Genomic DNA, 21,015 nt, shown 5'->3' on the forward strand with positions numbered 1-21,015 from the left:
GGATTAAATTGAAAATTAATTCATATTAACTGAATAAAACCCCATTTATAAACTTTGACAGAATTACTGTAATTTAAAATCCTGGTGCTGACAACCTTTATTGGACATTGTTTTTAACTACCTCAGTCCAAAGCATGCACTGTAATGCATGGCAGCAGTAGTGAGTTGCAACACTGCACCTTGACCAGAGCAAATTTAGTTTTGAACAGGCTGAGTGTTTTGAATAGTTGGTGCCAGAGCTCTGTTAAAATTCAGAGGATGGTGCCTACCACATCAAGATGCCGTGGGTAAAATCTCAAGCATGCTGCAAAGCCTAGGATTTTGCATCCAAATTATGATTGCTTTATTGGCATCTCTCCTTTTCTTTCCTTCCTTCCATTTGTTTGACACCTGCATCACAGACCAGGGCTAACACAGAAGCTGGTAGTCCCCCAAGTCCCAGGAACTCTCTTCCCTAGTCTGAGCCCCTCTAGTGTCCTAAGTATTTAAACCTTTCACAGCTTAAAGGCCACTTCTGCATACCTACTGAATGTATTTTTTAAAAATTTATATGTATTTCAGAAAAATCAATGATTTATGGATTGTAATATCTGTACGTGTTCACATGTTTTACTGCTTCCAAAAATTACAAGTTCTTATTGCCAGAGCACATGAAACATGAGAGAAAGCAGTTACTGGTAAGGCTCTTACACCTATATTTAGGTGTCAGCATAGAAGGCAGTCTAAATGAAAGAGATGTATCTAAACTCCAATTAGAATAGGTGGATGCATGATACAGCTGGTAAAGCAAAAACACCCTGTGCTACCTCTGCAACGCACTTCCACCATGCCTCCCAGCCCTCAGCTCCCCTCCTGGAGGTGCAGGGCTCTCACATTCAACCAGAGCAGCACACCCTAGGTACAGTAAAGTGCCTCAAACACCCAAACCACTTGTTTCAGCAGACAGCTCCAGTCTCTTAAATGGCGTTAACCCTGCACAACAGAGGCACTAGGCAAAAGGCAGTGTCCGTTTGGGATATACATTATAAAACACAGAAAAAATAGAAATTTTTAAAAAAAAAAGTATGAAGTAAAGATGGAATAAACAGTTTTAAAAATACATTAATTTGATTCATTCATGGTACAAAAGGAGTATTTTCTTCCTTTACCCTAAAGGATTGTCTTGAACAGCACATAAATCACACACACTCCATTTTGGACACCGCTTTCTTAGACCTCTTAGCCAACGGCAACACTGATCCAGCTCCTAAGCACATGTATTCAAGTGATACATCTAGAGAAGCCAGCTAATTGAAAATAAGTTTACTAGTAAACCAATCCCTGGTGCATCAGACTGAATTGTAAAGAAACAGAGGACTGGTCACAGTGGCAGCATAAACACATTTACAAAGGTAAACCATGACCAGGAACTCCAGTGAAGTAGCTCCATAGTATCTTTATCCACTGCTCATTACCAAGAGGGCATAATTTGCTACAAGACAGCAGGCGTTGCTAATTTGAAGCAACTAAGAAAATAACACATTTTCTAGCGAGACAAGGACGGCAATACTTCAGAGTTACATTTGTTTCAGGATGCCAGAGTTTTGACTGAACACAAAAACTACAGGTTTACTCCAGTGTTGTGCTTTCCCAGAGCTCCCAAGCATTTATGGAGGCACTGTTTAAGTCTAAAAATTGTTGGTTAGGGTCACAGACCAGAAGTTCAGTGTTCTGCACCCAGCAAGTTTCAGAAGCAGGTTACAAAGGTATCCTTTAAGGAATCTTCTCTGATGTTAAGACCTGAGAAGCACGGCAGCGAGCCTAAAAATAGGTGGGAAGAGAGGAAAAGAAAATACTTTAATGAACAAAACCAGCACTTTAGAGCTTCTTCCAAATTAGCAGTTTAGTAATCTTAACGAGTGTGAGGGGTTACATCCCATCTTACTTAAAGGGGAGCTTCCAAGACAACACTCTAAATAACTGATATTTTTAACTATAAATCAAATTTTTGAAAATAAGAAAAAAGTGGCAAACCTAAACCAAATGTACACCACCACCCTCACCAAATCCCAAACACCTTTTTTACACTACGTCCTGAATTTTAAGGCTTTTTTCCAGTATGAGGAGAGGATGGTCATTTTTCACTGATACTTGTGACATGTTCAGGGCCAGAAAACACTTAAGACAATACCCCATTTCAACACATACATTAAATATAGCTGAGCAAGTGATTCAGTTGCCAGTTATTTCATAGTTTAAATAAAAGTGTGTCCTGAAGCTTGAACATGCTGAACAGTGCTGATACAACACCACAGAATTGGAACACCTCAGAATCAATTTGTTAGTGTAAGAAAGAAAAAGCTCAAGAAATAAAAACCACATTTGACAATCTGCTGAAAACTTCTAAGGTCTTAAAAAGGGTAAAATGCCCCAAAGTCAAACACATGGGTAGTATTCATAAAAATTTCAACAGCTCAAACCTCTGAATGTAATTTTGCACCGTGAGTGTTTGTAAGTAACTTACAAGCTCACAGTCAGTTATTTAGGAGAAAACATCGTAAGAAAATGGAAAATTTAAAAAAGCCCAGTTTACATCTACAAACAGCTGAAAGCTTCATACAAGACCTAGAAGTTGTCAGTTGGATCAAGGTGGCATCCATTTATATGCAAAGTGTTATTGGTTTTGATATCCTGGGATTATATAAGCAGAAAGCAGGAGAGAAAAAGATCAAGGGAAGTGAAAAGATGCAATAAATTCACCATGCAACTATATATGCATATGCATTCAAAGAAGAGATGCAGATGGTCTTAAATTTTCAGAAACAGAAACTGTTTTCTGAGATACTTACAGCTTTCTCTTCTGAAGAGAGCACCCCATCTACAGCCACTATCTGATATTGCTTTTCTTTTAGGCTACCCACAAATTTCCGAAGTAGTCTGAGACCAGTTCCATCACTGTTTTGTTTCAGCAGTTTCTGCATTTGTTGGGAAGAACATCCTGGGTCAAACAGTAGTAAACATAAGCTTTTATTCTTCTTCTCCTCTATTCCAACAACAGTACGACTGTGACCTATTATCAAAACAAGAGTTTCAGTAGTTTAGAAACACATAAATCCCATTTACTACCTTGTAACTTAGGACTGATTTTCAGATCAAGGAAGGCATTACTCATAATTTAAGAAGACACTTATAAGAGTACATGTCAAAAAGTTGAGATCCCAATCACATTCAGCTCTTCCACCCAATAAAAATACAAACTTTAATGCTGCTCTTACTAAATAGGAAAATTACAGGAAATAAAACCAAGCCTTCAACAAAGAAAGACTAAAAAATGCTGCTCTGAACTGCAGTATATATAAAGAGAGATAGAGAATAGTAAGAAACCAGCATATTGTGACACTGACCTTGATGTTGCAAGTAGATAGGTGGTTTGGAAGTACACACGACTTTTGCACCACCTTCGTTATCTGTAGAATAGTAATGCAAAATCCACTCAAACAAGCGAGGGTGTGTACCCATAGGGCCAGTGGGTTTATGGAAGTCAATGATTTGGCACCTACAAAACATTGAGAATGAAAACAACAAAATTTCAAGCAGGTTGCTTCTTTTTACCTCTGGGTCCCTGCCTCTTGCACCCAGTGGTCCTTACTACTTTCTTAATTTTTAATCCAGGAGTAGGGGACACATAATTACAAAGCAATTAAACATATACTGTCACAAACTGGAAAATTTTATTACATAAGAAAAAAGTGCTCTATTCTGTTCAGTCTAACAAGAACTTGTGAAACTTGCAAAAAATTAATGTTACATTTCTTTGTATGCTATGCACTATAGAATCCAATTAAAAGCAATAGAAAATAGCTGAAATTCAGATTCTTCTCGAAAAGAAACTTTCAGAGAAATGAAGTTTTTAATCAATGCTTTAATTTGTGCATATGTGGCACAATTCAGCATCAAGTCTCAATGATCTAAGCAGTTACTCAGTTTATGTACCTCCTAGAAGTAGTTACATGTACCTGTAAGTAGTCATACAGCTTCATGCTGCATTAAATCAGATTCATTTATATATAGTTAAATTTAGTCACTAAGGTGGCTTTGTCATCACACAGTTGGGAATTCTAACCTTTAAAGGTACAGCACTTAAACCAGCAGTTAATAATAACAACCACAACAAAAAGCAATATTTACTTTATCCTGAGACTGGTTAACAGTGAATAAATTTCACATGCTCCTATCCATGCTTTGGAACCATGTAATCTGTTGTTGAAGTGAGATGCCCCATGAGGATCAAAACCTTCTCTCCAGGCATCTTCAATCATGGACTGAATCTTTGGGATACTAGGAATTAGTGTAGTATCTGGAACAGAAAAGCTTTTGAATTGGTGTTACAGTGACTGAAATAGTCTATTAATTAAAGCTATTCAGCTTCTTTTATAACAGGCAGTTGATGTTACAAAGATGCACCAAAAAAACTAAAACTTCAACCACATCATTACTTGCCAGTATTCACCTCTGACTCTTCCACAGTAAGTTCCAGTGGTAAAACCACCATTTAGTAGGTACCATTGACCTTGTAAGACTCGCTGTGTAAATGAACAGGCAAAACATCACTCAGCAGGTTGTCATCCACGGTACGTGGAACAAGCAGCATTTTGTTTAATACCTCTCAGGCAGTCGTCGTAGAAGCTGTTTTGCAACAGCGAGGAAAGGAGCATTTGGAAATTCCTGTAACCACAACCCCAGCCTCTGTCACCCAAAGATGAGTGGAAGTGATCTACTCCTGCTGAAAGCCACACACGCCTCACATCTTTGTTCTCACTCTGATAGTACTTGCACAATGCTTCAATGACTCCTAAAGAAGACAAAATATGAAGTTTATCTGTAAAATGTACTACTAAATTTACCAGAAGATTCTTTCCCCAACTTGGAACAGATACAGATTAATACAATTTATTTTAAAACTTCAATACATTTAGAGCCCAAATCACAAAAGCAGTGGAAATTGCCCCTATTTAATTTCAGTGGTCTTTACTTTGATGAATTTATGTACTATGAAGTTTTCAAAACTAAATTTATTTTTTCACTGTTGCTACACAATGATTATTTTAAATTAAACAGCTTGGACTAAATTATGAACTGCGATAGTCAAAGGAACTATTACAATGATATAGAAAAAATATGCTGCCAATAAATCATTCCTATGCCCCTGCCACCTCACCTCTAGTAGAACATAATCTTAAAAACATGGCAATACCTATGCACACTACGTAAACCTTTTACTCCCTCAAACTTATTTTTCCTGGAGAAACTAAGAGGGAAAAAAAAAAAAAAACCAAAAAAAAATAAATGGCAGAAATGGCACAAAACTTGAGAATTATTGTAAATATTTTGAAATAATCCTCTTGCAGGATATTCCAAGTTCTCCTTTGTTACATGAAAAAATATGCTCAGGAACGCTCTCTACAATTCCTATAGGTGAATCCTCAAAGCCTTTTCATAGCCATGCTGTTGTGAAGAGAATTATTCCACAGTCACCACAAATTATTTTCTAAGAGCCTCTCTGAAATCTAGATCATTACCAAGAAGGAAAACTTTAAATGCGTTATTTCCACACAATCCGTTTGACAGAAGAAATTTTATTTTACCTGTCAAGAACCAAGTGTATATTTTGTAAGCCAGAACCACTAGCAATAGGCTCAAAGACCACTGAATTGTGGTCTTGGAAAGACAAGGGAGCTTTTTGAAAGGGACACAGAAACCCATCTGCCCTGTGTTTCTGCACCAACAATAAAACATTTAAAGAGAAGATGTATCAAGTAGGTGTCTACGCCTCCCAGTCCTCTCCTGGGCTTTGTAATCAGGTGAACACTGTGCTTACCTGCAACCAGCTCATAACACAATATAACAATTAACAGAAACTCAAGACAAAAAGCTGCTGCAAATTTGAACAGCTACACTGGATTAGGAACCAATGAGTACTAAGCAGTAATCAAGCACAGAGTCAAGGGCAACCAGCTTGTGATAAGACACGTGCATCTTTAACACATCTATTTGTGCCCTTAACCAGACAACTTCGTTCCAAGTCCCACAGGAAAAAAAAAAAAAAAAAGAAAAGAAGAAAAACAGCCTGCAAGTTCGAACACAGATTAAAAACATACCAAGATATGATTTATTTTCCTTATTTTGGACTTTAGGACTGTAACAATTTAGATTGATCAAGAAAATTATGCTTAGAACTAGGACACAGCCAATATTAAACAATGAATTATATGTTTTGTTAAAGACTGGTTTGGTCACTACAATCTAAGGTTAGAAAGTACAGTTTTAGTTGTATAATTTCAGCATCTTTACCTGATGTCTTTGTTCTCCCATCATCTATACCAGAGGCCAAACTTTCCATCATGTCAGCTTTTCTCTTATGATATTCAAAGGGCTGCATCCTTCCTCTATCAACTTCTCTTTCCATATTCTTTAGAAATTGCTGCTTGAAGCCACCAGAATTATCCAAGCCATACTGTCTCTGTTAGGGATGGAATGTGCATTACTTAAATCACATTTCTAAAATTCATCTTTTGTCCTTGCAAAAATGGACAAAAATGGACTCAAAATCACTATCAGTAACTTTGAAAAACTGTGAGACATAAAAATTTCAAAATTACAATTATTTTAGGGCTGAAGACCAAGCTTCTCTCCTGAACATGAATATGGGACTAGGAAAACCACACCTGGAAGAGCAGCCACATCCCTCTGCTCCCTCTTGGCAGAGCCACAGAGGCAGTCTGGCAAGGACGCAGTGAGTGGGAAGTGAGTTACCAGGGCTGTGAGATGGGAGACAGAGGGAAGCAGGACCTGGAGCACATGATGGTGTTCAAGTAAAGGACAACCAGGATGCCCAGAGCCTTTGGCACTCTGGCAAGGAATGTGCTCCAGGCTGCACTGCAAGGCAGAGTACAAGAGCTGGCTGGAGCACAGGCAGCAGGTGTGCTGTGAGAGCAGAACAGCAAGCACAGGGAGCAGCCAGCCCCATCCTGAGCCAGCACCACTCAAAGCTGTAAAGCTCAAGGTTGTCATGTCCAGCACTCTGCCAGGGATCAGCACTGCCAAGAGACTGAATTTGCTTCCAACCCATCCCTTCACCATTACCTCAACACAGTCTGTGGCTTGCACAGTCTGACTTGGTAAGGCCATTCCAGGACATTACAATTCCAAGATACTCAGCTTTTAAAGGCACAACTGGTTTTAACTTTACCATTTAGAAACAAGAGCGTACCTGCAGCTTTTTAAATTCTTCTCTCTCTCGCTTCTCTTCTTCTGATCTCTGCCGTTCATCTTCTTCAGTTTGGAGTTGCTGAGCCAGTTCTAGATCTCTGATGTTTCCACCTACCCCAGGACAACATTTTAAATTGAGGGGACTTGGTCAGGAGGGTAGTAATGCTTTGAGGGATCATTTGTTTAATTTTTAGAGATTCCTTTCTAAGTAGACATACATAAGCACAATTGAGCATTAATTTTAGGAGATGCACCCCACATTATTTCGAGCTATTAGCAATGAACACTGAACAGGACTGACTGCATTCAGTCTACCAAGACTCAGACTCCGGACTTGGACAAAGTTCATGCAGTTACTGGAGCAATTACTTGGCAAATAATGCACGTACCTATAGCACTGAGAAGACAGTTTTTGTTTACTGTGTTTCACTTCACTGTTAGCAAGAAGTCTCAGTTCCTTTAATACCACTTATTAGCATCTAGGACCATTGCTAGCAGTCTCACAAGGAAGTGACGAAAATTGACAATCAGAAAACTGAAGTAGAAATCTCTAAAATTCTCTTAGCCATGTTATAAATCAAAATTAATTTAGATTTTTTACTGTAACACTCTGATTAATGAATCAGCAAAGTATTTGCAGAAATGAATTGAGAAAAAAAAGTTTTCATAAGCTAAAAATTCTCAACTCATCAGAGTGGAACGTGCCATTGTAAACTCCATTTATGTAAACCTCCCATAGAGCTAGAAAAATAAGTATATATTACTCTTGTCTTTTAAACATTTTTTGCTCCAAGTTTTTCCTTTGGCAAGCATGCATTCATTTACTTAGCAACCATGCATAGACAAAGATTCCCTTATTAGCCTGGTAATTAAGTAGAGCACTTGGGCAAGCGACAGGACCTTAGCTCTGTTAATTTCATTATACATGTGTCCAAATTCCCTTTAAATATAGAAATATTTTTTTTTAAGTTTCGTGTGAGATTCTACACTACAACATGCAAGTATCTGCAAATGCTTTCAAGTATCATCAAGTCTGTGCCCTTTCACGTACCTTCTGAAAAGTTATGTTCCTCTAAGTGTAAATCCACATGTTCTTCAAGAATCTGAATGTTTGTACAGGTAAGACTACACATAGGACATTCATACAGCTGTTCACCATTTCCTGTGTCTGAAAAAGAAATTCAGTTTCTTGATTAATGCAATTCCTGTGGTTCTTTGCTAGAATCATCCCCTAAGTGATCTACAATCTAAAACAAATACACACTGATGAAGTTTGTGTTGCCACTGAAATTCCCCAGTGAAAGGCAGCAAATTCTAAAAGCTGTTACTCTCTTCACCCCTTAAGAATTTGTATCCAAATACATGAAAAATTTAAGACATATTTTCCTTCTTTCAATTAAGCTTTTCCCCATTTAACTGAAAGATCACAATTTGCTATGATAATATTTGTATCAAGAAATGCTTAGTCTGAAATGTCAAACCATTAATAAGAAGATGTGTTCTGCCAACAGAAAAAAATTAACATTCATGTGATAACACAGCAATTATTGGCCTGAAAGAATAAAAAGTGCTGTCATTCTTATTTTGTTTGTCTTCCCATAACTCCTCAAATAAATGTTCTTTCTGCAGTTTTAGGATTATTAATGAAGGTACCACATAGTATAGGTAAAGTTCAAAAGGATTTCTGGAGATCATCTCGTCCCTTGTAGAATGGTGACATTAAATAGGTTAAGTTCACACAGCTTTTCCCAGTCATTTTTTGAATAATTCAAAGTATGGACTCTTCACAAACTCCCCAGAAGAACGTATTCTAGTGTTTAATCACTTTCACAGCAAAAATAAGTGTTCTTGCATTTAAATAGCATTCCTCATATTTTGACTTGTGCCCACTGCCTGTTGTTCTGTCACTGGGAACCACAGACAAGTGTCTGGCTCCATCTTTACCGCTCTCCTTGAGTCCCTGGGATTTATCTGCACCTTCCTCAGTTCACAAAACACAAGAACTGATATCCTGTGTTAGCAGTTTCTGGAAGGCATTTGTCCCAACTAAATGTTTATGACGGGTTGGAGGAAAACTTGGTGGTATAATCATCTAAATTCACCAGAAGCATTTAATGTAACACTGCAAAATACCGTTTTCTGAAACCTGTTAAATATATTAAAAACCGAAACACCTTAATACAACTATTTTTAGAGCAGAAACTGCCATGCAGGGAAGTAAATTATTCAAGCTCTGCTGCGTTATTTGCACACATGGAAGTAAAATGCTGTTCAGTGCTGCGACCTGGGGGTGGGGTGGGTGTGTTCTTGGGGGGAAGGGGGGGTTTAATATGAAAAACATTTTAATCACAGATTATGCAGTATAGTCAGTATATGTAGCTTGTTACATCACAAATGCTAGTCCTCTAAGGGTATTACCCACCAGCAGAGATACCACCTTATACGTTTCTGAAATAACTACCAGCATTCGGTCAGTTAGTCAAAATAAAATTCTGATCACGCCCAGAATAAACTACCCTACCTAAATACATGACTACTTCCTTTGTTCCAACTTTATCCCCCGGCCGGTTCTCCCCTATCCCCGCGGAGAGACCCGTCCCTCCCCAGCGCCGCTCACCCGTGCCCGGGGCGCCCAGCAGGTGCCCGTGCCGCGCCCTGACGTGCTCCTCCAGCTCCCGCCCCGCCGCCTCCCCGCAGAACGGGCACTCGGGCGGTGCTCCGGGGCGGCGGGAGCCCGGCGGGCCCGGCTCCGGGTGGGCCGTCTCCATGTGCCGCCGGAGCTCGTCGCAGCCCACGGCGGCGGCGCAGAGCGGGCAGCGGGGCTGGCGGCGGCACAGGGACGGGCGCCGCGGGTGCCGCCCGGCCGCCGCCTCGGAGGGCAGGGCCCGGCCGCACACGTCGCACAGCACCATGGCGATGGCGGCGGCGCCGGGGACGCGGGGCTCCCTCACCGCCCCAGCGCCTTCCCGCCCGCCGGGCAGCGCCGTCCCGTGCCGCGCACAGGCTGCTGGGAACCGCGGGCCCCGCCCCCCGGCCAGTGCGGCGCGCGGCGGGGCGGCGTCCGCCATCTTGCGTCGGTGTCTGCCGCCGGTGCGGAGCGCTCCGGAGCGGCGGTCTCGCGTTTGGACGGCGCCGGGCGCCGGGCGTCCCCGCCGCGATGGGTAAGGAGGGAAAGGCGCTGGGAGCCGGCGGGTAGGGACAGCAGAGGCCGCGCCGCTTGGGGGACGGGGTGCCCGGTGCAGGCCGGTCTGCCGCTGGCTCCGGCGGCACTGCCCGCATGGCAGCTCGGTCGGGGCTGGGACGGGGTGTCCGCTTCCTCAGGCGAGAGGGTTCTGCCATCCTCCCCCTTCCCTGCCTTTCTGCTGGTAGAAGGGGCTTTCCAGCCCTTCTGCTGGCGGTGTGAGTGAAGAGCGCCGCTCCTCGCCGTGCGTGGCCGGGCTGGCTGGCTGGCTGAGTGTCCGGCCTGTCGGGCTGACAGGTCTGTCAGTCCTGGCGGTCCTTGCGGGCTGGGCCGCTGCGAAGTCTGTGGGCATCGTCCGGCCGGGGAGGGGGCGGAGGGACAGCGAGCCGCCGTGTTTAGGGAACTTTGGGTAGACAAGAAGGAGGGGAAAAAAAAGTAGTATGATAGGTGTTATACTAGGCACAACAAGTGGGTGTAATGCAGGATGTGGTGGGTGGAGGGATTTCATGTTAAAACAGGTGCAGTTTTGTAGCACAGAAGTGCAGGCTTGCTTGGATCTGGATGCAGACGGTGTGAAACCAGGGTCTGCCAGTCTTCTTGCCCTTATGATGCATATATTCAAAGCCTTGTGGGGGGATAGAAGCTATAAATTTATCAGCTTTTCTTTTTAAAAACAGTTTCGATGGGACCTTCCTTCCAGTTGACCTTCTGTAACTTTTCAGAGAAGTGGTGGCTGGGTTAGTTTGAATGTGCATTCTCTTGTTCAGTCCATTGCTTGGCCTGACAGTTTCATTGGCACAACTAAACTAGCAAGGCATAGATTAAGAAAGGGATGGTGTTCCAGGACTAGATAATCCAGTGGCATTGTTGGGAAAATAAAGTTACATGACTGTTGCTAGAAATTTGCCCTAGACAGTGGCACACTTAGCCTTGTGCAGAGGTGTCAGTAGTTTACTTAGGCTCTTGTGAAGCAGATACTTGGGTGAAACAGGCTGCTGAGTCCTTGCGGTGTGCCTTGATGTCAGCTTAAGTCTGCAGTCTGTTTTCCTCTCACAGCTTGTGTTTATTGCTTAGTGGTCCTTGGTATTGCTGATAAAAAAAACAAACCCAAACAAAAACCCCAAAAGAAATTGTCTTAGCATGGAAGTTGCCAGAGAATCGTGCATAGCTTAGGAGCTGTCGTTTACATGCCTTCTCCTTGTAGAAGAATTCCAGAGGAGTGATAGTTTGCGTAGAGTCTTGTTTTTAACAGTTGTTTCTCAGATAAAGGCTTCAGTTCTAGCTTTAAAAAAGGCACTATGCTGTTAACAACCTTTTCCACTCTGTTTGATCATTCTGGTGACAGAATCTTGCATTATCACTTTAGTCTTTCCACAGCTGCTATATCTGAAATGACAGTCAGATTCTAATCTTTCAAATCCATTAAAAGAACTGCTAATTGGAATGAGACAATAATTTTGTTAGTTTAAAATGAAAAAGAGTATGTCTGTCTGGGTGCTACTGACCCTTAAATTATTTTGCTGCACACAGTTTAGAAGGAAAAGTATAGCCCTTACATTCTGTTATGTTTGTGAGATAGTGAAAGTAAAGAAACAATGCCATAAGGTATTAAAATGAAGCAGTAATTACTGCAGGTTTTCTTCTTGGGTTTGTGTTTATTTGTGATACATTTCATGTCATCTTTATGAGAGGAGGAAGGAATTTTTTTTGCTTGCTTGCTGGCAGAATCAAAATTTAGCAGCATAATATCTTTTTAGCAGCTTTTTGTTTTTCAGTTGGCTTGTAAGATGCATAGTTTCTTTTTACAGTAGCTTATGTCCTTTAGTGCTGTATCTGATTCTTGAGATGAAGGGTAGTTTAATCTGCACTTTGGAAATGCCTATCTAGGCGTAGGTTTTCTGTGATTTCTGCATTAAAGATTTTTGTTCAGGAACTCGATATTGCAAACAGATGCAGGAATGTATAGCGGCTGCTGTAGGTGTTTTCATTGTACAAGAGATGGCAGGTGTGGCCTTTTGGAGTAATTTTGTATTTTTTCAATAGACAACATGGCAAGCCCAGGTAAAGATAACTTCAGAATGAAAAGCTACAAGAATAATGCACTTAATCCCCAAGAAATGCGCAGGAGAAGAGAGGAGGAAGGAATCCAGCTTCGGAAACAGAAAAGAGAAGAGCAGGTAAGCATCTTGGGGAGCTGTTCACTGTTCGGTGCCTGTGGAGCTATATTTCAGGGGCCTGAAAGGACTTGAGCAGACTCATCCTCTGGAATGGAATCCAAGAGTGCCTGGTTGAATGTCTGTTTTCTTTGCATTTGTGGGAAGTACCAGGCACCTCTCAATAGGATAATATAAAGATGAACAGAAGCTCTTTGAAGTTACTAGGGCACACAGAGGAGAGAACTGTGACTTTTAACATCAATCCATAGTCTAGGTTACTACATGTGAGACTAGACCACTCATATTGCCAGTAAGAATTTGAAACCTTGCATTCTCTGCTAGAGCTGGGGTCAAATTTTGTGTGTGAAGGGAGAGGATTATTTTCATCTTTGATACCATGCTTCAAATTGCCTGAGAGCTCTTCTACACCAACTTAATAAAGTGGCTACCAGTTAGTGTCTCTGAACTATTATACAAACATTTGCAGTTGTTCTCATTGAATTTTTAGTGACCAGAGTATGTGGAACATTGTATTGTTTAATAGTTTGCTATAGTTCCTCTTCGCAGAATGTTTAGTAGTTTCTTGCCAGGAAGGTAAGGAAGGTAGTTTGTTTTTCTGTTTGGTCTAAAGTGGATGACTTTGTCTCCCACAACCTGGAGAGTGGCCCAGGCTCTGATCTACAGTCTGCTGTGAGGTGGCTTACTCTTCTAAGTGGTGCATGGAAAAAGAATTTCAGTTATTTGTGCCAGCGGGGTAAGAGTCAGAAGTGGTGTGGTACTGGAGCACTTATCTGTGAATGGGTAATGCATTGCAGTTCCTGCTGAAAGTTTTGTTTACATATTTTGTAGTAAATCTCCCTAGATAAATTATGAAAATAATAGTTGTTTCCTCTCCCGTGCTGACTGTTGTAACCATGAGACTACTGTTATGGTCTTCTTGATCTTAGTTTGTTGGACTGGTGTTTTTCAGCTCTTCCTGACCTGAGAATGGGTTTATGCAGGGAGATGAGACTGCTTGTGCTCCAGAAGAAATTGTGACTGGTAGAAAAACCAAGCAAGTTTATACTTTTCAACCAAGACCTTCTGTGTACTGGTTGAGCATTGAAAAAGAATAACTGGTCTTCCAAAAGTGTTTCTTGTTCCTTTGTGGGTTTAAATGGAATTAAGCCTCATTTGCATTCAGTATTCTGTAGCTGTTTTGTGCCCAGAATTACGGCCAACCCATAAGTGCATCAAACCGGGGAGAGAATGCCTTGGTTTAGGTTCCTGTTGAAATAGAGCTGGATGTAAACATGGAATTGTGCAGCAGTTTTGAACATGTAGAACAGCAGAAACTTAGGTCTGTAGACACCTAGAGGGACAAAACGGTCAGGATTTATAGGTGGTTTCATTATTATGGTTACAGGTGAAATCTTAGTCAATGGACTGAGAGCCTATGATTTCTTTCTAAAGGTACAAATGTAAATATTCTTAGAATTGTTTGGTTACACTAGTTCTAAAAGTGTAGTAGTGGAATAAAGATAACAATTTAGGTTTGGTTTCTAGAAGAGAACAGGTCAGTGTGAATGTTTTGCTTATATGCCAGATAATGAAGAGGCACTCATTGGATATAGTTTATTAAATACTACAGTACTAGTATGTCTTCTGAGCATAGACAGTGTGTGCAGCTAATTGTAAAGCAATTTTTGGACATAGAGAATGTTTAATGTTGCATGGTTCAGAAGTTCACCTTGAAGCTACACTGGTTTTTTTTCTTCTATATGAAAATTATGTTTCTATTTAATCTTTCCTCAGCTGGGTATAAAATGCAGGTGCTGCTTTATAGTCTTCTGTAGAAGGGAGGAATGCAGTGTGCTGAAACACAAACCTTGCCTCTGTGTTGGTGATTTTAGCCTATAAACTAAGAAAGGGGAAAGTAGCTTGTAGAATACTATTTCTTGTTTAAAATGCATGCTAATTATAAGGGATAAAAGTCTAAAAGCAAAAAGATCTGTATCTTCTTTTTCTTGTGGAAAATATATGGATCTTTATAACTAGTAAGAATCTATTCTGGATGTCTGTCTGAAGTGTTGCTGTGCAGTTTCTCAAGATACAGATATGATAGTTTTTCTCCTTTATGTTATCTAAACTTTTGTATAGAATTCCCCTTGTGTGGGTGAATAGGAAGGTGAGTAGGTAAAATTCTTTGACTGGTATTGGTGAAAGCATTTATTCAAGTGTATGTCATCAGTACCCACATTTTGGTTACTCCTAACGTCTCCAAAAATTTCCCCTTTGTTCAGCTGTTTAAACGCCGAAACGTGTCTCTCCCAGGAAATGAAGAATCCATGGTAGAAAGCCCAATTCAGGATCCTGATGTCAGCTCAACTGTTCCTATTCCAGAGGTAAATACTTCAGAGTGTGTTTAGAATGCTATCTATTAGTGTGAATAGTACTACACTATAAGAAATCTTCCTTGCATTTTTAGGAAGAAGTTATTACTGTAGATATGGTACAGATGATTTTTTCAGATGATCCTGATCAGCAACTCACAGCAACTCAGAAATTCAGAAAATTGCTCTCTAAAGGTAGGTAAACATTGCCATTGTTTTTTTCTAGGTGCTTCCTTCTGTGTCATTATGAATTATACTTAGAGTCAGTTAATATTTTTTTATCTTTTATTTTGTAATAGATCTTGCAGAAATTTGTAGTTCTGTTTATAAAGAAACTGTGCCAAATCTTTTCTGACCTTATGGCTAAGTACAGAAATCTTCATTATTTCGACATTAGGTCTTTCAAAGTAAAAAACAAGGATGTTTTTGGTTGAGGTGTCCAAGGCAGTAACTAACTGCACACTAACATACTTAGAGTAATTGTTGCAGTGATTCACCTTCTCACTCCCATTCTCTCCTCAAGGGGAAAAAAAAATACATGGTTGGCAAAGAAGAGTTGTAACTTGTTTTTGTTGGGGCTGTAAAACATGCAATCTTAAGGTGATGCTGGTATGTTTATTGCATGCTAGGTAAGGGTAAGGATGTGCTTGGTCTTTTAAAATAGCATCCAGTAACCATAATTGCTCTTCCACCAGCCTGAGCTGTTGGTGGAAGGAACAGTGTTTTGTGATGAGTTACCAACGTGCAAATGGATAATAGTATGTGTTACTGTTATTATATGTAACAGGGTGTTTACTACATTGTACCACTTCATAGAAAAAATCCCAAAAGTGAAAAGTTTGTAACTCCTTTTGAAAAGGGTTGAATGAAATTATGATAAGAACTACAGATCATATTAATGGTTTTTGTCACACTGAAAAAGTAATTTATTTGGTCTTTTAACACAAATATGTTTGTTTTTATTCCCAAGAGCCTAATCCACCTATAGATGAAGTCATTCAAAAACCGGGAGTAGTACAGAGATTTGTGAAATTTCTAGAGAGGAGTGAAAATTACACTCTACAGGTGAGTTCAGCTTGTACTGCATGGGGGTTTCGCATGGGATTAGAAACCTTCCAAAAGAGCTTTGGAAGGCACATGTTGTTTCCTTTGGTGGGGGTTTTGAGTAACTAAATACAATTATTTTTCACCATATGTTTTCATTATTGCTGCTAAAAATGTGACTTGACTTTGTGAATTTCATAGTAGTCTTTAGGGTCCTGTATTCAGCTGGACAAAAACTTGGGTGTTGAAAGCAAAAGATGCTCAAGAGGATTTACAGAGTGGTATATTAAGATCATCAGCAATGGTGTGTGAGCAGAATCTGTCTTGTTAAGTGTTGAATATATTATAGTACTTTTCAGCTGAAATCTTAGCGAAAAAAAGTACAGGAAACCGATAGGCTTGTTTGAAATCCTTTTAGAAAATCTTTGAGAAAATATCTAATTAATGATAGAAGTAACTAGTTCTGTCTACTCCTCCATGGGAATAGCACTTAGGCCTTGCGGACATTTGTTCTAGAAGAATTAACTTGAAATTGAGTTAACAAAAGGTATTTGTACTAGTTAATAGTGACTTGAAATCTTTCTTAGTTCTGTAAGCCAAAACCTAAAAATAATGTAGTTACTGAAAGTTCTTACTAAATAGAGATTTTGTCAACACCAGGTTTTTTATTGTGTAGAGTACTATAATAATAAATGCATGTCAGTAGAAAGGAAAAAAAGTTGGAAAATTAACCTCTGAAACTCTCATGTCAAACTTCATGTCATGATTTTAAGTTTTACTGCTGAGTGGTTTAACATGGTTATGTTTGTGTTCCTCAACAGTTTGAAGCAGCTTGGGCTTTGACAAACATAGCGTCTGGAACTTTCTTACACACCAAAGTTGTAATTGAAACTGGAGCCGTTCCCATTTTTATTAAGTTGCTTAGCTCAGAACATGAAGATGTACAGGAGCAGGTAACTGTCTTCTTGAGGGGTTTTATAACTACTTAAAATTCAGTTATGAATGTCTCTTTTGGGGTGTGTGGGGTTACAGAGGCTTTGACCCCCATTTGCCTATTAGCTAGTTGATCTGCCTCCAGGAAGATAAAAATTTACTGTCACAATTTTTTCCCATCATGGATTTTTTTTCTGCTCTGTAATATTTGCTGTAAAAAGTATAGAATATCTGTAAAAGTTGATTTGCAAGTATGTATAAATTCACTTGGATGCTTTGCTTTTTAAGGCAGTGTGGGCTCTTGGGAACATTGCTGGTGATAATGCAGAATGCAGAGACTTTGTTTTGAACTGTGGAATATTGCCACCTCTCTTAGAGTAAGTATTGTAAACGAATACGATGATGACTTGTATGTGTATAGATAAATGAAAGCTTCAGCTTAGAATTTACTTGAAAGGAATGTAAGTTTTTGTCTAAATTGAGAATTATAACAATATAATAAGAAGCAATTTAATGTTTTGGATTATATGAGCTTCATGCATATCTTTAATAAGTTCATGACTGGAAGCTTTTCAGTGTTTGCAAAAGGAGAGAAGTCTTACTTCACAGGTATGAAATTTCTGTATTACTTCACAGGTATGTATATTTCTGTGCCAACTCTGTGTTGTCAGATTTCTTAATGTATGGGGACATAATTTGATTCCCCCTTGTATGGTTCCATCTGCTGCGGTAATATGCTGTTTTCTCCACTTCTGTTCCGTAGCTCCAAGCTCTAGTCTTCCCATTTATCTATTTGCTTGCTGAGATGAGCTGACGGAGTAGTTGTTACATGAGCTGTGTTCCACTAGAAAATTCATCTTCATTAGGAGTATCATTCCAGCATTTACTATGTGCTTACCATAGTATTTTCATCACAGGGGAAAAAACTGCACGAGACAAACGTTACTCAGTTTATTACCACCTAAAGTAATAAAATGAAACATTTGTATAATAGCTTAAAATAGCAGAGGAGAACATGATTACCTCCACCAAGGGCTTAAAGAATTAACATTTGAGACGTTTTGTTATGTATCTGAAAGTGAACCTGATTTTTCAGATGTTGAATCTTTCATGTTCTATTTGGCAAAAGCAGAAGTAATGTGTAAATTTTTTTACAAGAACTTCCAGGTTTCAGCTTTTAGTGGAAGTATTTTTGTTATTATTAATTGCATTTTCTGAATGAAAACATCAAAGTTCATTCCATGCAGGGTTGCGTCTAGCCACTTCTAAAAACCCTCTGAAAGGTTTAGTTGAATGATTTTTCATATATTCAGTTGTTTACTTTATATGCATGTACATGATTTGGGAATGAGACGTCCCAAAATTATGCAAAATAATCTCAGATTCAGTTGATTTTAAGAAAATAGTTGCAGCATGTAAGAGATGAAGATAAATAAATTTAAACTAATGATCAATAATAGAATTTGTCTTCCTCATGTGACGTTCTTTTGGTAACAATAGCCAGAAAATTACCTAAATTTTAATAAGAAATTATTTTTTTTCTTATTGTTATCTCTCACAGATTGTTAACAAATTCAAATCGTCTTACAACAACTAGAAATGCAGTCTGGGCACTCTCAAATCTTTGTAGAGGAAAGAACCCACCTCCAGACTTCAGTAAGGTATAATAAAGTAGTAATTTTGAGAAATCAGAAAGCTAAAGAATATCTATGTTTGTGATATTTTATAACAAACAGAATCTTTGAATCTGAATATAGACATACTTTTTATGTTTTTAATGTCATCACACAGTCTTGCCCATCTGTTGTGTCTGTGAAAAATCATCTACTTTGGCACTGATCAGCAATAAAATCATATCACTTAAAAACTTGAGACTATAATCTGGTGCAAATAGTCATACACTGGTGTGAAGTGATGGACAAATTATACATTCAGCACTAAACCATGTGGGACTGTATTTTCTCCAGAACTGTTGTAGAGAATGTGAGTTATAGTTGAAGCTTCCTCAAATTTTTTTTTGTTTTGTTCTATGATTGTGAGTGCATGCTGCATGAATAAAATTTTGAGTTTCCTGCTCTGCCAGATAAAGTTAAATCAGAGTATGATGATAAGAGAGCCTATATGCTCTCCCCTTTTTTTTCTTTTTTATTCTCTCTAGTATGTGGCTGTAAAGACTATGGAGACTAGCAGGAGTTTTAGCTTATTTTCAGTATGAAATTAAATTCTGGTAAGGTTAATGACTTTAAAAAAGATTAACACTGGATATTCTGGTAGAAGAGACTGAGTTTAAATGATCATTAATGTTAATCTGGAGAGAGTTTTACCTCATGAGTTAGTAATTACTAACTAGTAGTTATTGCTATTTATTAATTCTTGAAGAAATATTATCAAAAAGGGGGGATTTCTGATGTCAGTTAATTGATCACCTCACAATGACTCTGCCTAACATCCTTTACTAGTGTTTTGTTCTGGTGGTGAAAAAGCAAGATTTTTTGCTGCTTGAATACAAAACCTCACAGGAAAAGGAAGCCCTATAGGCAGCTGCTAATAAGACTAAGTCCTCTGCTTTTTGCCCTTTGCAGTAGCAGCAGCTGGACACATAATAGAGATTGAATTTGCATAACCTATGTAAGGTAAAGAATTAAGTTCTACAAAGAATATGAAATTCCCCGGCTGTACAGCACATACCTGTCAGGTTCCAAATGGTGCAAAGATGGTCTAGTTCATTTGGCTCTGCACAGAAGTTACAGAGGTTAAGGCCAGAGGGTACAGTGGCAGTGAGAACTGAAATGAGACATTGGTCGTTTCACTGGTTCAGTGAATGTTGGGTGCTGTGTGAGTTACTCTAGATTGCTTATTACAAATAACTGCCAGTACTCCTACAAAGCCAGAAAAAAAAAACCAAAAACAAACAAACAAAAGCAAACGTTTATTACTTAGAGATTCTGCTCCCGGAATGATTAAAAAAGCATCAGCAATTCCTGTAAAAGCAGATGCTTTTTTATTTAAGCTGAACAATTATATACTTAATACAGTATCTCTCAATAAATAGGCTGTGAATCAGAATTTATCCAATTTGCTGGTTTGAATTGGTTATCTGGTTAATCAGAAAGTGTTCCACCTGGGTCCTCATTCATTAATGACCTTGTGTACCTGAGCAGTAAATAGTTTTGCACATTTATGCCTTTGCAGAGTGTTCTCTGAAACTTGAAAAGTATGGAACACCTAATTTTATGCAATATTTTTCTTTAACCTAGGTTGCTCCTTGCCTAAATGTTTTATCAAGACTGTTGTTTAGCAGTGACCCGGATGTATTAGCAGATGCTTGCTGGGCCCTCTCTTACCTTTCAGATGGTCCCAATGATAAAATTCAAGCTGTTATTGATTCTGGAGTGTGTCGAAGATTGGTAGAGCTGCTTATGTAAGTCTTCTTCTCACCAAATAAATGTCTTATAGTACTGTTAATGTTAAAATTGAGCTGTGTTTTCTCACCTGATGTCTTAATTTATTTTTGTGAAAAGTGATGACCATGAATTCAGTCTGAAATCTTTTAAGCTGCTTGCTAGCTTGCTCAGCTCCTGCAATTACTCCTGACATTGACAGTGAAAAAAGTTTTCTTCAAAGTATTCCCTTACATTCCTTAAAATTTAATGTAGGAATTCATATAGATGAAGGAATAAAAGGGCATAGACTGAAGACCAATGTTGAATTGTAAATTTTTTTTTTTTAATTTCACTCTTGTACTTTCAAGGACATATATCATTGCTTTACAGATAGTTCTTGGACTCAGTGAAGTCCAGAGGCTGGCTAGAGCCATTTTTAAACTGCTCCAATATATTTGGGTTATGGTTCATTATTTTCCTGGAAAGGGAGACTAAATCCCTGTGTTCACATGGGACTGGAGAGTAGGTCTGGGATAGTAGTTCCCAGCACAGACAGCTCAGCACACTTCCCCGTTAAAAGCTTGTTTTAATAGCTGTCAGAACAGGGAAGATTGCTTTCTCTTCCATAGAAGCTCTAGGACAACTGTGTAATTTCCTTCCCCCACACATCAGGCAGCTGAATATGGACTCCATGTGCT

At 39.1% G+C, this 21,015-nt stretch overlaps 2 protein-coding genes across 2 annotated transcripts; one reads left to right on the plus strand and one right to left on the minus strand.

Moving 5' to 3' along the window:
• Positions 1-1,088: 1,088 nt before the first annotated feature.
• On the minus strand, positions 1,089-10,388 carry ZUP1 (zinc finger containing ubiquitin peptidase 1). Its single transcript, XM_038130342.1, has 9 exons — positions 9,866-10,388; positions 8,300-8,416; positions 7,250-7,359; positions 6,331-6,499; positions 4,643-4,831; positions 4,168-4,336; positions 3,384-3,535; positions 2,829-3,049; positions 1,089-1,800 (listed from the first exon to the last, which is right to left on the minus strand). The coding sequence occupies exons 1-9, from the start codon at positions 10,314-10,316 to the stop codon at positions 1,753-1,755; spliced, it is 1,626 nt and encodes a 541-aa protein (XP_037986270.1). The 5' UTR covers positions 10,317-10,388; the 3' UTR covers positions 1,089-1,752.
• Positions 10,278-20,359, plus strand: KPNA5 (karyopherin subunit alpha 5). Its single transcript, XM_038130355.1, has 9 exons — positions 10,278-10,409; positions 12,473-12,606; positions 14,868-14,969; positions 15,053-15,152; positions 15,928-16,022; positions 16,823-16,954; positions 17,223-17,311; positions 18,496-18,595; positions 20,192-20,359. Exons 1-9 carry the CDS (start codon positions 10,406-10,408, stop codon positions 20,357-20,359), a joined length of 924 nt encoding a protein of 307 aa, XP_037986283.1. The 5' UTR covers positions 10,278-10,405.
• Positions 20,360-21,015: the final 656 nt, after the last annotated feature.

Source organism: Motacilla alba, chromosome 3 (genome assembly GCF_015832195.1).
Source record: "Motacilla alba alba isolate MOTALB_02 chromosome 3, Motacilla_alba_V1.0_pri, whole genome shotgun sequence".
In the NCBI taxonomy this organism is placed as follows: domain Eukaryota; kingdom Metazoa; phylum Chordata; class Aves; order Passeriformes; family Motacillidae; genus Motacilla; species Motacilla alba.

Bases quoted from the DNA above. Each gene is read 5' to 3' on its own strand.
- ZUP1 (XM_038130342.1), bottom strand. From the start codon at position 10,316: ATGGCGGACGCCGCCCCGCCGCGCGCCGCACTGGCCGGGGGGCGGGGC. The intron at 8,417-9,865 runs GTGAGCGGCGCT...TTTCTTTTTCAG, and splicing joins GCTGGGCGCCCCGGGCACGG to ACACAGGAAATGGTGAACAG. The intron at 3,050-3,383 runs GTCAGTGTCACA...TTTTGATAATAG, and splicing joins TATCTACTTGCAACATCAAG to GTCACAGTCGTACTGTTGTT.
- KPNA5 (XM_038130355.1), top strand. The intron at 16,023-16,822 runs GTGAGTTCAGCT...GTTCCTCAACAG, and splicing joins GTGAAAATTACACTCTACAG to TTTGAAGCAGCTTGGGCTTT. The intron at 17,312-18,495 runs GTAAGTATTGTA...TATCTCTCACAG, and splicing joins ATATTGCCACCTCTCTTAGA to ATTGTTAACAAATTCAAATC.